At 41.8% G+C, this 14,881-nt stretch overlaps 1 protein-coding gene across 1 annotated transcript in view; it reads left to right on the forward strand.

Annotated features, from left to right (window-relative positions):
- LOC136877730 (esterase FE4) overlaps nucleotides 1-14,881 on the forward strand; it is a 67,308-nt gene that overhangs the window by 9,749 nt on the left and 42,678 nt on the right. The window contains exons 2-3 of the mRNA XM_067151940.2: nucleotides 8,226-8,363; nucleotides 13,853-14,006. Of these exons, the coding sequence (XP_067008041.2) occupies nucleotides 8,226-8,363; nucleotides 13,853-14,006 (292 nt within the window). The remainder of the gene's footprint in view (nucleotides 1-8,225; nucleotides 8,364-13,852; nucleotides 14,007-14,881) is intronic.

Consider the following 14,881-nt stretch of genomic DNA (forward strand, 5'->3'; position numbering starts at 1 on the left):
CCACATCCCCTCCTTCCAACATCCTTTCACTTTCAACCCTTATACTCTCTTCACTCTCTTTTAACTCTGTTCTCAATCTCTCGATCGTGGTATCATTCCAAATGTACTTCCATCCCTCCTTATACCTATCTCTTTTTCCTACCCTTCTCTTCACTCCATCATACTCCCCTCTTAATTTTATCTTGATGGGCATATGTTCTGTTATCACACATTCTGTCACCTCAAAACTTATTATCTTCTTTAGAGCTATTTCCGTGCTAACTCCTATATCTACTACACTCCCGCCCTTCGATGAGATGAATGTCAGCTCACCATTACTATCACCCTTCATCCATCCATTTAAAATATATAATTTTTCTATAGCACATAACTCTAATAATCTTACCCCATAGCTATTTATATCTCTGTCTTTACTATTTCTTCTGTACTCACTCACTTCCTTATCCTCTCTCCCATAATCGGGTACCCTATTACTCACTCTTGCATTCCAATCCCCTAACAATATCATTCTATCTTCCACATATAATCCTTTCATTTTGTTTATTTCTTCAATCAGTTCTTCAAAAAATGTTTTATTAGCATAAGTTGAGTCTTTAGGATGGTTGTATAATAGAGCCAGGCAAATTGCCTCCTTCGCATCATTTCCCATTTTAATTCTCAGCCATACCACCCCTTCTACCTCATTCTGTATTCTCTCTACTCTCTCTACTAACTCATTTTTTATTAAAACTGTTATCCCACCCGGATTTCTTCCCATTCTCCCCCTTTTTTCTTTTATCACGTTGACTACTCTATACCCATCCCATTCAATTTCTATCCCTTTTCCTAACCACGTCTCTACTAGGGCAATAATCTCATACTCCTTTACTGTTTTCTCCAATTCTTTATTCCCTATTTTCCCCATCAACTCCTCAATATTCCACAACCCTATCGCCATCTCTAGTTATTTATTCCCTCCCACTCTTTGCCCCTGAGTGTAGTAGCTTCTCCATTTCCACCTCTACTTCTTGTCACTCTTCCCTGTGAGTCCTCTCCAGATCTCTCCTCGTTCTCTTTTCTCCCGTCATCCTTCCCTTTCTCCATACCTACGCATTTTTTCTTTCCCCAGAGATCTTTCAAACTTCCTTATTTAGCGCCTGTCTTTTTTCCATTTTATTTTCAGTGTTCCTTTTACTCGGAGAGAATGCATTCTTTCCCTGCCTACTGTTACCTTCATTCACAATTTCCACTGTACTCCTCACCAGTTGTGGCACATTACTTGCTTCCTCCATCTCTGTGTTGTGATGTCTCTTCAAGGACTCTCCATTTCCGCCCACCTGGTTGCTGGCACTGCTGTTCAGCACATCCCTACTTCCCGCACCTGATGTGATGTGGACTTCGCTCACTTCCGTAATATCACTCCTTTCTACGTCACTGACCTTCCTTGCTACTTCCACTGTTGCCAAGGACACGTTCTGCTGCTGTTGGTGTTCTTCATCAAGCTTTTTCAGCCTTCCCGCCCCCCACACTCGATTCCACCTTCCGTTTCCAACCACCAGCTGCTGCCCTCTAATATATGCCATAAGACCTTGTTTTCTTGCCTCTCTTAAATGTTTATTCAGAATTCTGTTCTTCTCTATGGCTTCCCTGTCCATCTCCCGTTTTATCCACACTTTCTCTCCTTTCAGATTACTCGAATTTCTTATTACAATGTCCGCCATCAGTGTCGATAGTAATTTCACTCTAATTGGTCTCTTACCTTTCACTCTCCCCATACGCTGTACATCGTCAATATCAACTTCACTGAAGTTGATCTTCATCCTGTTCTGGATAACTTCTACCACTTTGTACACTAGTTCGACTTTAGACTCTCTTTCTTCTTCTTGGACACCGTATATGAAGATATTTTTTCTTACGTTGTCTTGTAAACTCTTCTCGACTGCTCTCTTCGTTTCTCTCAGGTCCCACTCCAGGCTTCTTACCTTCTGCTTCAATAGCTCTAATTCATCTTTATTACACCCTTCCTCTTCCACAAACTTCTTTACATCTTCTTTGACACTCAATTTTAGGTCCATAAATTCCCTGGATAACTCTCGGAACATTTCTTTTATTTGCTCCGTCTGACAAGCCTCTCTCATCATCTCTCTAATCGCCTCGTACTCTTCCCATCCAAAGGAACCTACTGGACCTGGGCCGGGATTAATCTCTACTCCTCCTATTATCAGCAACACCATCACCACCGCCGCCACCAGTAACGTAGCCACCATCTTCCTTTTTTCACCCTTTAACTCCATTCTTGTTTCCATTCTGCTTCCCTTTTTACAGTTCCATCTGCCGATCGCTATCCTATATTGTGTCAACGTGATACCCATTGCTCCGCGCTCCACTCAGCACATCCGCTCAACTCACTGTCTCACAGACGACTCGTAAAATTATTATTATTATTATTATTATTATTATTATTATTATTATTATTATTATTATTATTATTATTATTATTATTTATTAGTTATTAACTTTTACTTTTAAAAACCAGCCAATCTGAATTAAAACTGGTTCTAGATAACTATAAAATTAACATCGTGCCTTGAAATCTAGGCGGATGACAACTTCTAGCCCTTCATAAAATGATCATTGCATTAATTCAAAAAGATAAGTCCTCAATTATATGCAGATTATTAAAATTATGATTTTGGAGATAATATCCAAGTGTATCATTTAGAACAGGGCCTCTCAGAGTGCATGCGCGTGGTGCATGCACTGTGCACGGTGCAAAGACGACTTCGCTTGGTTGACCAGAGTGCAGACGCCTCCACTCCTCTCTCCCCACACCTGTCTCGCCCGTTCGGCCTGTCTCCGCGTTCCTCACCTTCACTGCTATTTCTCCTCCACTGCGAAATGTTTACGTGTGGTGAGCGGAGACGCTCAAGTTGTATGGGACAAGGTTACCAGTGTTATTAAAAAAATTAAAAAAAGTGAATTAGAAATACACATACATGTTTGAGAGGAATGCAAACATAATTTTAAAAAATGCAGAACCCGTAACCAAAATGAAAATGCTACAGTACTGGAACAAACCTCATTTGTGGATATAGAATGCTCTTCTTCAAGATGTTTCAACTTCCTTAATTCTTTCTCTCTGACGTTTCCTATGATTTCACAATAATTTTCCGAATGTAGTCTGTTGTAGTGTCTTTCAACAGACGATTTTCTTACGCATGTAATTATCGTCCCTATCGTCCCACAGATTAAGCATTTGGCGTTATCGTCACGACAGACAAAAAAAACATACGAAAGTTCCCAGTTCGATTGAAATGGACTTTCGGAAGTCTTTGCTTTCTTCGAAACAGGTTGCTCTATTATTTTGTTGTCGTGCGCTTATCTATTTCACTGATAAACACGTCGTCTACCACCAAACGCTTCGTCGCTCTCAGCACACTACACCATCCGAGTCAAGCCGAGTTGAGGCGAAGCGTACCGATGCACAGTGCACAGAGCCTATGCACCTCGCTCTGCACGCGTGAGAGTTTGGGCGTTTGAGAGGCCCTGATTTAGAAGAATATAATAGAATCCACTCCACATTCACATCAAAAACTACCAACACCTGAGTGAAGTTAAAAGGTGAAAATATCATCTAAATACAACAAACTAATAGAAAATATTACTTCTAGAAGAAATACCGTATTATATTCTACGAAATATTGATGGAATACATTTAAAAATGTTTTTAAATTGCATGATCAGACTCGATCCTTGGACGACAACTGCTTATACTTCTTGGGTCCTAATGTTCCTCCTTTAGAACATGGCGTTGCGCTAACATTTTAACTGCATATTTCCAACAATGTCTGGTCCCAAGTTGGTCGACGATGTCGTTGTGGAAATCATCTCTTTAATGTTGATAAGATGAGGTGTCTGATGTACAGGCTGAGTAAGATTTATGAAGTACCTTCTCTTCTTGATCAAGTGGTTTTCAAGCGTGGCATGTGTTCCGATCATTCTAGAACATATTGTCTAGCTATAAGGTTGAAGGTTGTATGGTCCTAGAAAAGGTAGATGCTGCATACAGGAAAATCGGGGAAACCTTTGAATAAAGGAAAACTTGGTGTACTGATATTAAGAGCTCAGATGGAAATCCACTTCTAGGGAAAGAAGACAAGGAAGAAAGATGGCTGTAACATATCTAACAGTTGTATAGACGTAAAGAAATAGAGGGTGTGTTTCCGGAACAAGAAGATGTTGTTGATGCTGATGGATTTTGAGATCAGAATTTGACAGAGATTTGAAGGACCTAAATAGGAACAAGGAACCTGGAATTGTGACATTCCTTCAGAATTACTGACTGCCTTAGGAGAAACCAGCATGGCGAGGTTATTCCGTATAGTGTGTTAGATGTAAGGGACAGGGGAAGTGCCATACGATTTTCCGCAGAATGTTATTATACCTATTACCAAGAAAGCCGGTGCTGTCAAGTGTGAAAACTACAGTACCATTAGTTTAGTATATCTCGCCTGCAGAATTTTAACACTTAATATTTACAGAAGATCGGAAAGACAATTTGAATCTTAGCTGGGAGAAGATCCATTTGGATTCAGAAGAAATGAAGGAACACGTGAAGCAATCCTGACTTTTCATCTGATCTTAGAGGATCGAATTAAGGAGAAGATCTCGAAAAGTGATTTGATGATATTGATTAGACCAAGCTACTTGAGATTGTGAAGGTGATTGGGGTCAGATACGCAGATCGAAGAATTATCTTCAATCAGCATAAAAATCAGTCTGCAGTGATAAGAATCGAGGGTTTGAAAAAGAAGCAACAATCGAGAAATGAGTGGGGCAAGGTTGCAGTTTGTCACCCCCCCTTTTCAATATTTATATAGAACAGGCAGTAAAGAAAATCAAAGGTAAATTTGGGAAGGGAATCATAATCCAAGGAGAGGAAATCAAAAGCTTGAGATTTGCTGATGATATTGTTATTTTATCTGAGACTGCAGAAGATCTGGAAAAATTGCTGAATGGTATGGACAGAGTGTTGGGTAAGGAATACAAGATGAAAATAAATACGTCCAAAACGCAAGTAATGGAGTGCAGTCTAACCAAGTCAGGTGATGCACAAAATATTAGATTAGGAAATGAAGTCTTACAGGAAGAAGATGAATATGGTTACTTGCTCAACTATGGCAGAAGTAAGGAGGAAAAATGCAGACTAACACAAGCGAAGAAGGCCATTTTTTAAGAAAAGAAATTTCCTCACTTTGAACATCGCTATAGGAATCAGAAAGGTGTTTTTGATGACTTTCTTCTGGAGCATGACATTGTATGGAAGTAAAACATGGACGATATGTTGCTCAGAAAGAAAGCTACTTTTGAATCACAGTTGAAGATATATTGAATCTAATTAGTGAGAGGAGATCGATTAGGCTAAATTTGAAGAGAATAAGTGGTTGAATGAGAGGGCACATTTTAAGACACCCAGGATTTGCTCAGTTGGTTTTTGAGGGAAGTGTAGATGATAAGAACGGCAGGGGTAGACCAAGGTATGAATATGACATGCAGATTAGAGCAGAAGGATGCAGCAGTAACGTAGAAATGAAAAGTTTAGCACAGGATGGGGTGGCATGGAGAGCTGCGCCACACCAGTCTGTGGACTGACGACTCAAACGGAAACATAAAACAACACATTACCTAGCTCTCGATCTCAGAAAGAATGGAGCACATGAGATCTACTTCACTTCGCTTAAATAATTACTTCTATGGAAGAGTGTCACATCGTGTGTCTTGATTGGATAATTTGAGAAACAATTATTCACAATATAGGTTCGTTTCTTATGTGTATGTGCGCAGCACGCGCTGGCCTTGAGTTGACTTGGTGTGCTACGTGATCTGCTCAGTCGCCGGATGACTTGACAAGAGAAACAAGACATCAACTTGCCTCGGGAGAACCCGTATCACCTGGCAGTATGGCGGTCACGGTTATATCGTCAAAGACATGTCACCAAATAATATGCTAAGCGGAAATAAATGTGGCTGTTACAGAAAATACAGAAGCCTACACATTTATGTCACTAATTTGACGGCGACAATACCGAATTCGAATAGGGTAGAACTGGCCCACCTTCAGCTTCTCACAATTCAACTTCACAAATTACAAGCGCATGGAATCATACAACTTACTGAAGTGCACACACAGACTGGTACGGAATGGTACGATATGATACGGTTCGTGCTATATAATTAGACCTGTGTCGCTATATCAGTTAATCATCGCTGCCAAGAAACCCCAGCGGGACATTCCCCAACCATATTTGCTACTTTCACTAAGAAAAAGTGCTCCATTTCGTCATGCATCTCTTTCATTGGCAGTATTGTCGTAAGAATTACGGCTGCCTAGACTTGGGTATCTGATTTCTATTTCAGATATCATCACCATTGGCAGACAGCTCTTTTGGGCCTTGGTCTTCCTAAGCAGTTTTGACTAGTATTTCCTGCTCAGCACCAAGCTCCTCCAGCTCTTAATAACCAGGATGCTGATGTCCTGACACACACATTGCTCCCACCTCTGCTTTGCTCTTCCAACTTTTCGGAGTACTTCTGGGGACGTATTAAGTAAAGAATCTTCTTCTTCACTCTATGGTCAGTGGCACGAAGCACACGTTCAGCACTCTACCTTCTTGATCTTGATCTGTGTGCTTTCATATAATTAGATATTCTGCTTCTAATTTTTCAAGAACAACGTAAAGATCAGAGTCAACATTTTCGCCCCTCCAACTTCTTATGAAAATCAAGTTGGACAGGTGTCTTATATCTATCATGAGTGGGCAATTTGAAAAACGTATTTCCACCTGAAGATTTCCACGTCATTTTATGCATACTTTTATGACAGAAATGGCAGGAAATATTTATTATCTTGATCCCATCGTCATTTGTCTCGCTATGCACTCTGTATTTAGTAGTCAGAGGCATATTCCAGACTTCTTGTCCTATTATGCATTCATACCCCCGAAAATTATTTTTCAGTCACCTTTTGGGAACTCACTATACAGCTCATTCAACCCATCATAAAACAAGTATTTCTCTACATCGCTTTTGTTTTCAGTTGGACAATGTACACAGATGAGGCTATAGTTGAAAACCTTTCCCCGAACTGTTAACTTGCACAGTCTGTGGGATTTAAATTGAAAATCCAAAATGAGGTGCTTTCTTTCATCATTACCAACAAAACTAGTTTCAAATATGTGTTCCTTCGTGTGGCAGCTGTTAAATACTGTGTGATGATTCTTTTCTATTACTCCGATACATGTTCATATCCCTTCTTTGAAAACAGTGACATCTAATCGATACTTGTCAAGCTGATCGAAAAGCTTTCTCATTGCTCGAATAATGTATAACGTTCCATGATCCAGTTCTCAAGTCCGGTAAACGTTTGGCACGTCGTCGTCGTCGTCGTCGTCGTCGTCGTGGTTAATGGGTCCGAATCTCGTTGGCGGAACGAAAAACACGTTCAGGGCGAATTAGAGTAGGAGTTGTAGAGGCATAACATTCATAGTCACTGGATTGCGTACTAAAACCTGGTTTCAGTTCCAAACTTCTCCGCAATGCTCATACGCAGCGAGGGCATATGATACTGTTGATGGTGACTCCTCCGTCGGATGGAGACGTTAAGCCTTGAACGGACCACTTGGTGTTCTTTGACAGGAGCAGCCTATGCTCTGACACCAGGTTACACACTCTTCCTACCTCAGTATCATCACAACACTGATCATATAACCATCACACTAGAAAAAATCGACACACACTCGCATAATGTTCACCATTGAGAAGAGAAGTGACTCTCTCTCACTCACTCTCTCTCACACACACACACACACACACACACACACATGCAGTATATATATGCGTCATTTGTTGTGATTAATTTAAATCCGACCTCCGTCTTCCTTTTTTTCGCGTTCAGATTCTTCACAAAATCAGCATGAACCCATGAACCCACTGTAAAGTACTATATTAATACATTCTAGAAAGTATCCGAAAACCATAAACCTATTCCTTTCGCTTCCTAGTAAATCTATGAACACGAGGCTGGCTACTGAACATCTACGATAACCTCAGAACAGTCGGGATTGAAACCGACAACTTGTGGTCGAAAGCCAGTGCTCTACCGTCCGAGCTCTGAGCCTGGCTTTCTTCTACTTCTTCTTGTTATCATCAGGTTTTGGTAGCAAACTCATTTGCTGTCTCCCTGACAGGCTCCTGTCCCTGCCGAGTCGTGGAATGGGACTCGGGAAGCACTACAGGAAGGGAACATGTGCAAGCAGCCTGCTGACGGTAGAAGAGCCTCAGCTAGTGATGAAGACTGTCTCTTCCTGAACGTATACACACCGGAGGTGAGTGACCAGGAGTACAATACAGTATCATATAGCGAAGACTCGACTCAATCCGTAATGTGGTGAAATTGGAAGTACGATGAATTTCGAAAATGATTTTCAAATGTATACTGTATTTGTGCTCACTAAGAACTGATATTTTATATATTACTTCAAGCCAATATCATAATTTCAATTTCATTATTTCGCTTAATCAAAATTATAACTAGTTGTAGGGCCCGGCTACGCTCAGGTAATTTGTTTAAATTTTTCCTGTAGGATTTGTATTAACTTTTTGAAGTGATTTTTTGTAGATTTATTTATTGTGATGTTGATTGAAAATTTAAGAAATCTTGTGTAGTTTTAGAAATATTGTTATATATATAATGTTAAGTTTACATTTGAGATGATTTAGTTTTGCGTTAAACGGTTCCCTTGTGGCACCATAGATTGTCTGGTAAGTAGTTGATTTTTTCAAACAAATAATAGAAGTAAGTTATACCTGTGTCCGGTTCCGCGGTGTAGGGGGCAACGTGTCCGCCTGTCACTCGGCGGTTCCGGGTTCGATTCCCGGCCGGGTCAGGGGTTTTTAATTGAAAATGATTAATATCCCTGGCCTGGGTACTGGGTGTTTATGTGCAAGTACACGCAGGTTCATAACATATGGTGCAAAGTAGGGGCAAAAGATCTTTCTAGGTCGACGCCCCGAATAAATAGCATTTAAAAAAGTTATACCTGTACGTACATACGCATCGTGCTATGGACATGATGAGCCACTGGGACGGACATCAATCAGTTTAGGGATCCCGAAAACTACGGAATCAACAAGCCTCTCAGTCATTTCGGATATTTATTTTACCCCTTCTCAACTCCTATGCCGATGGAGGCTAACTTTGACTTTAACGGCATCCAGTGTGCCACAATTCATCTCAGCGATACCAAAAACTAAGGATTCGACATTAATATCGGTCGCTGTCGATTATTTTACATGTCCTTCCCTTCCCCCAGTGATTCTAGAAGTTTCGTACCCCCCCCCCCCCCACAGTATTTTTTTCCAGATAATACGTTATATTTGCACAAAGTTTGCTCGAGGTCTATGCTGGAACATCGATCATCTCGGTCATTTTGGATATTTTCCTCTTATCCCTTCCCACCGCCATACCAATGGAGCTGAACTCGGACTTAAATGACATCCGACGTGTATACGTGTTCATCTCAGCGACCCACAAAACTATAGATTTCAAATTAATATCGGTCGTTTTCTAGTATTTTTAAATTTCATCCCTTTCCAGCCCCGCCCCTAGAACACACACATACATTCGTAATCTCGGTCAGTTTGGACATTTTTTCACCCCTTCCCAAATTCCATTACGACTGGGGCTGGACTATGACTTAAATGGTATCCACAATGTCACCGTTCATCTCGGCGACCCCGAAAACTTTGGGTTCGGTACTCATATAGGTCTTTTTTTCTCAGATTTCACTTCTTCCGCTCGGAGTGCTGAGATTTCTTGCCCCCACAGTCATTTTTCCGGAGTGTAAGTCATATGTGTACTAAGTTCGGTTGAGAGTTATGTTGGAACATTCTTATTTTCGGTCATACATTTTCTTTTTCACCCCTTCCCACCCCGTGTCGATGTGGTCACGTTTGGTCTTAAACGACATTTGGAGTGTCACTGTTCGTCTCAGCGATCCCGAAAACTGTAGATTCGGTACTGTTTTCCATTATTTGTATATGCCAGCCCCTCTCAAATCCACCCCTAGGGGTGCTAGGGGTGGCTTAATCCTACAGTGCTTTTTCCCTGACAGTAAGTTACATGTGCAAATTTCAGAGTTTCAGAATTTATATAGAATATCTTGTAAATAGCGAAAATGACACTTAGATAGAGGTAATCAGCTAGGTGCCGTTGAGGCTAGCCCTGTGTGGCAGGAATGGCCGTACGTAAATGCGGACAGCTTACGTAGCAAGCATACGTAACAGGGAAGCGAAAGAGCGAACACACTTTACAGGGAGGGGAACAGTGACGTTAGATTGTGATTAGGGAGCTCTCCTCCACTACTCAGGAAGCGAAATGCTGATTGGGGTACAGTATTAAAACGCCGCTATATTCACAAGAAAGCCGAGCTTTTCATGATATTCCTGTTTGATTCATACTGCGCTCGATATGAATAGCCAGTTTTATTTTCTTATATTTATACATTCAAAGAAAACTGACACGTTATATTTTTGTGTTACAATTTGCAAAGGTACAGGGTTTAAGCGTACAAGCTACGATTTACTACTCCTTGGATGGGAATGAGAGCATTTCCATTTTTAAAAAAGTAAAATTCCTGTCATTCACTCAGAGAAACGTAATTTATTTACATAATTCAACAAGTTTATTGCTTGATTTTGCACAGTGTTTTATGACTTTACGTGTTCACTGAATTTCTGAAAATAGTATTTATAACCTTCAACGAAATCCGCTGGGTTGTTTTTATGATGAGCAATGTTATGTAATTAATTTAATTGCAAAACCGCACGAAGAGTGGATCGACTTCATGGACACATTGTCGCTAGGCGAGAGCAACATACGTTGTATCATGATTGACCGGTAAGAAATGCTGTACATAGGAGGATGGGAACAAGCTGCCATGATTTATAAAGTACTGTGCGTTTCTTGTGAGGAGGTTCATGGCCGTACCCGCTATTTGGAAATAGCAATCAAAAATGCCGTGACCTAGATGTACTTTCATATAATAGGACCATCTTTGATAGGTCTGCCAAGTTTAAAAATGTAGCTACCAAGCTCGACAGCTGCAGTCGCTTAAGTGCGGCCAGTATCCAGTATTCGGGAGATAGTAGGTTCGAACCCCACTGTCGGCAGCCCTGAAAATGGTTTTCCGTGGTTTCCCATTTTCACACAATGCAAATGCTGCGGATGTACCTTAATTAAGGCCACGGCCGCTTCCTTCCCACTCCCAGCCCTTCCCTGTCCCATCGTCGCCATAAGACCTATCTGTTGTTGGCGCGACGTAAAGCAACTAGCAAAAAAAAAAAAAAAATGGCTCTGTTTAAGATGTGAAAAACATTAATGAAACAGTGAAAAATATAGAATATCAACAGTGGAAGGACACAATTTTTCATCCACTCCTAACGATGAGCAACTAGCGGTTAGCAGGCGGAGCATTCAACGAGCAAAGGCGAGTCTATATAATATAAACGTTGAAGTATGTAGGCTATGAGTATAAGTTGAACGTGTTATCCTAAACCACTGGAGCAATTTCAACCAAACTTGATATACTTATGGCTTACTATCTGGAGACAAACACTTTGGTGGTGGACCATCAGTTTTACCCCTAGGCATGGGGCTCATCTAAAAAATAATCGAATCTAAAATTTTAAGGGTCACTCAGACAAACGGTGACAATTCGGATGTCACTTAAGTCCATGTTCATGTCCTATTGGCATAGGGGTGAGAAGGGGCGAAAAATAAAATGTCAAAAAATGACCGAGGTTATGGACATATATGTGTGTATGTTCTCACATAGCTCTCAATTAAAATTGGTACAGACGGGACTTACTATTTGAAAAAAAATACTGTGGGGACATAACACCCCTAGCACGCCTAGAAGAAGGGGTAAATGAACAGCAATGCCGAGAAAGAAGTGCCGAGAGTGTCCGAGGACAAGTTCGGTTGGCCAGATGCAGATCTTTTGATTTGACGCCATGGGCGACCTGCGCGTCGTGATGAGGATGAAATGATATGAAGAAGACACATACACCCAGACCCCGTGCCAGCAAAATTAACCAATTATTGGTTAAAACTCCCGACCCCGCCGTGAATCGAACCCGGGACTCCTATGACAAAAGGCCAGCACGCTAAACATTTAGCCATGGAGCCGGACTAGGAGAGGGCGTGAAATGTAAAAATAATCGAGAACGACCAATGTTAGTGTCGAATCCATAGTTTTTGGGGTCACTGATATGAACAGTAACACTCCGGATGTCGTTTAAGTTCAACTTCAGTCCCCATCGGCATAGAGGGTTAGAAGGGGTGAAAAAAGAAAATGTCGGAAATGACAGAAATTACGGATGAATTTGTGTCTCTTCCAGCATAACTCTTAACCAAGCTTGATATACATATAGCTTACTGTCTGGAAAAAAGAAAAAAAATACTATTGAGGCGAGAAATTCCTAGACCCGCTAGGGGCGAGGAACGAGAGGCGATGACATGTAAAAGTAATGAAAAATAACTTATATTAATGTAGAATCCATTGTGTATGTGTCCCTGCTGATACGAATTGTGACGCTCTAGATATCGTTTAAGCCCATATTCAGCCTCCACTGGGACAGAGACTGAGATGAGGTGAAAATAAATGGTCTAAAACGAGCAATATTATTGTTCAATCCACAGTTTTTGGTGTCGCAAGGCTGACTGCTGAGTCTTAACGACAGTTAGTATCGTGTACACCATATCTACAGTGAGACGATTAATACATGCATACTCTTTTTTTGAATGGATCATATATTTCCCATGCAATTCGGGCTTCCGTGAAGACAAAGTTTAACTCCAAAATGAAATAATCTAAAACAGGGCCTATCAAACGTCCAAAATCTGACGCGTGCAGATAGAGGCGCAATAGCTCCGTGCACTGTGCATCGCTGCCGCTCGGCATGCCTCGAATCGACGCTTCGTCTCTGGGCTACTCGGCTAAGCTCGGCTCAACTCGCCTATACTCGGCTCAAGTCAGCCCGGATTTGGAGCGCTTCGGCGCAAGTGGGGCAGAGGGAGACAGGCGGAGCGAGCGAGACAGGCGTGAGGAAAGAGAGAGTAAGCGCTATTGCTCCAAATCGAGGAGTGGGGGGTCTGCACTCTGGTCAACCAAGCCAAGTCGTCTTTTGCACCGTGCACAGTGCATGCACCACGCGCATGCACCCTGAGAGGCCCTGATCTAAAACTTGAAATCAAACACACTTGAATAACTGTAAAAGAACCTAATACATTGGGTTCGTTGAGATAAACACTGCCATTCCAGATGTCATCCAAGTCCAAGTACAATCCCATCGGCATGGGGAGTGAGAAGTAATGGGACAGAAAACACCAAAAATGATCAAGATTGTGGATATATGCTCCAGCACGGCCCTCAGCCAAGCTTGGTACACATATGACTCAATGACGAACTCTAAAAAATATAACTTTACCCATAATTAACGATAATACAAATCCTAAAGCTAAACATTAAAAATCTATCCGAGCAATGCCGGGTAGTACAACTAATGTACCTACACTCATTTAAAAGAAAATAACAAAGGAATGGATACTGTGTACGCCCTCCTTCAACCTAGCTCTGTTCCCACTCGTTGTCTTGCTTCACATGCACGCCCCCAAGTGGCATTTCGCGCAAGCAATCAGCATTAAATCTCTCATATCTTATTTGCGCATGCCCCATCTCCTGCGAGCGTCTGGACTACGTTGTCATTACTTTATTTTCATCCCTCGTACGTTAAAACTGTTGCACTGTTTCAGCTCCCTGCTTCAGGCTCCTTGAAACCGGTAATGGTCTGGATCCATGGAGGTGGATTCCTATCGGGGTCTGGTAACCACGAACCACAAGGTCCCGAGTTCCTCATCAATAAAGGAATAGTTTATGTTAGTATAAACTATCGTCTTGGTATATTCGGTAAGTGGCTACTCTAGTACACTAGTGCATTTATTCAAAATTTGACATGTACTTCTTGATAAAACGAAATGTCTTAAAAAGTACATCGTTAACCATCAGTGGGCCTCCCTATTCCAATGAATGCTATCTCCTTAAAAGCCATTGCATATCAGTTTCTTATTCACGGTTTGCCTATGGTAATATTCATCATCATCATCATCTGTTTACCCTCCAGGTTCGGTTTTTCCCTCGGACTTAGCGAGGGATCCCACCTCTACCACCTCAAGGGCAGTGTCCTGGAGCTTCAGACTCTTGGTGGGGGGATACAACTGGGGAGTATGACCAGTACCTCGCCCAGGCGGCCTCACCTGCTATGCTGAACAGGGGCCTTGGGGAGGGATGGGAAGATTGGATGGGATAGGCAAGGAAGAGGGAAGGAAGCGGCCGTGGCCTTAAGGTAGGTACCATCGCGGCATTCGCCTGGAGGAGAAGTGGGAAACCACGGAAAACCACTTCCAGGATGGCTGAGGTGGGAATCGAACCCACCTCTACTCAGTTGACCTCCCGAGGCTGAGTGGACCCCGTTCCAGCCCTCGTACCACTTTTCAAATTTCGTGGCAGAGCCGGGAATCGAACCCGGGCCTCCGGGGGTGGCAGCTAATCACGCTAACCACTACACCACAGAGGCGGCCTGGTAATATTCAAGGTTTTAAATCATGCAGTCCGATCATGATGTATTTACACGCACATTAGAGTGAATAACTGCCTGTCGGAAGGAAAATAAGGGACACTGTATGTCATCACAATGAGCGACATTTAGCTGGGATTTTTGCACAACAATATCCAAACAATAGACATGCACATCATAATATTTTCTGAAATGATGAAAAGAGACT

The sequence above is a fragment of the Anabrus simplex genome, chromosome 7, assembly GCF_040414725.1.
Source record: "Anabrus simplex isolate iqAnaSimp1 chromosome 7, ASM4041472v1, whole genome shotgun sequence".
Lineage (NCBI taxonomy): Eukaryota > Metazoa > Arthropoda > Insecta > Orthoptera > Tettigoniidae > Anabrus > Anabrus simplex.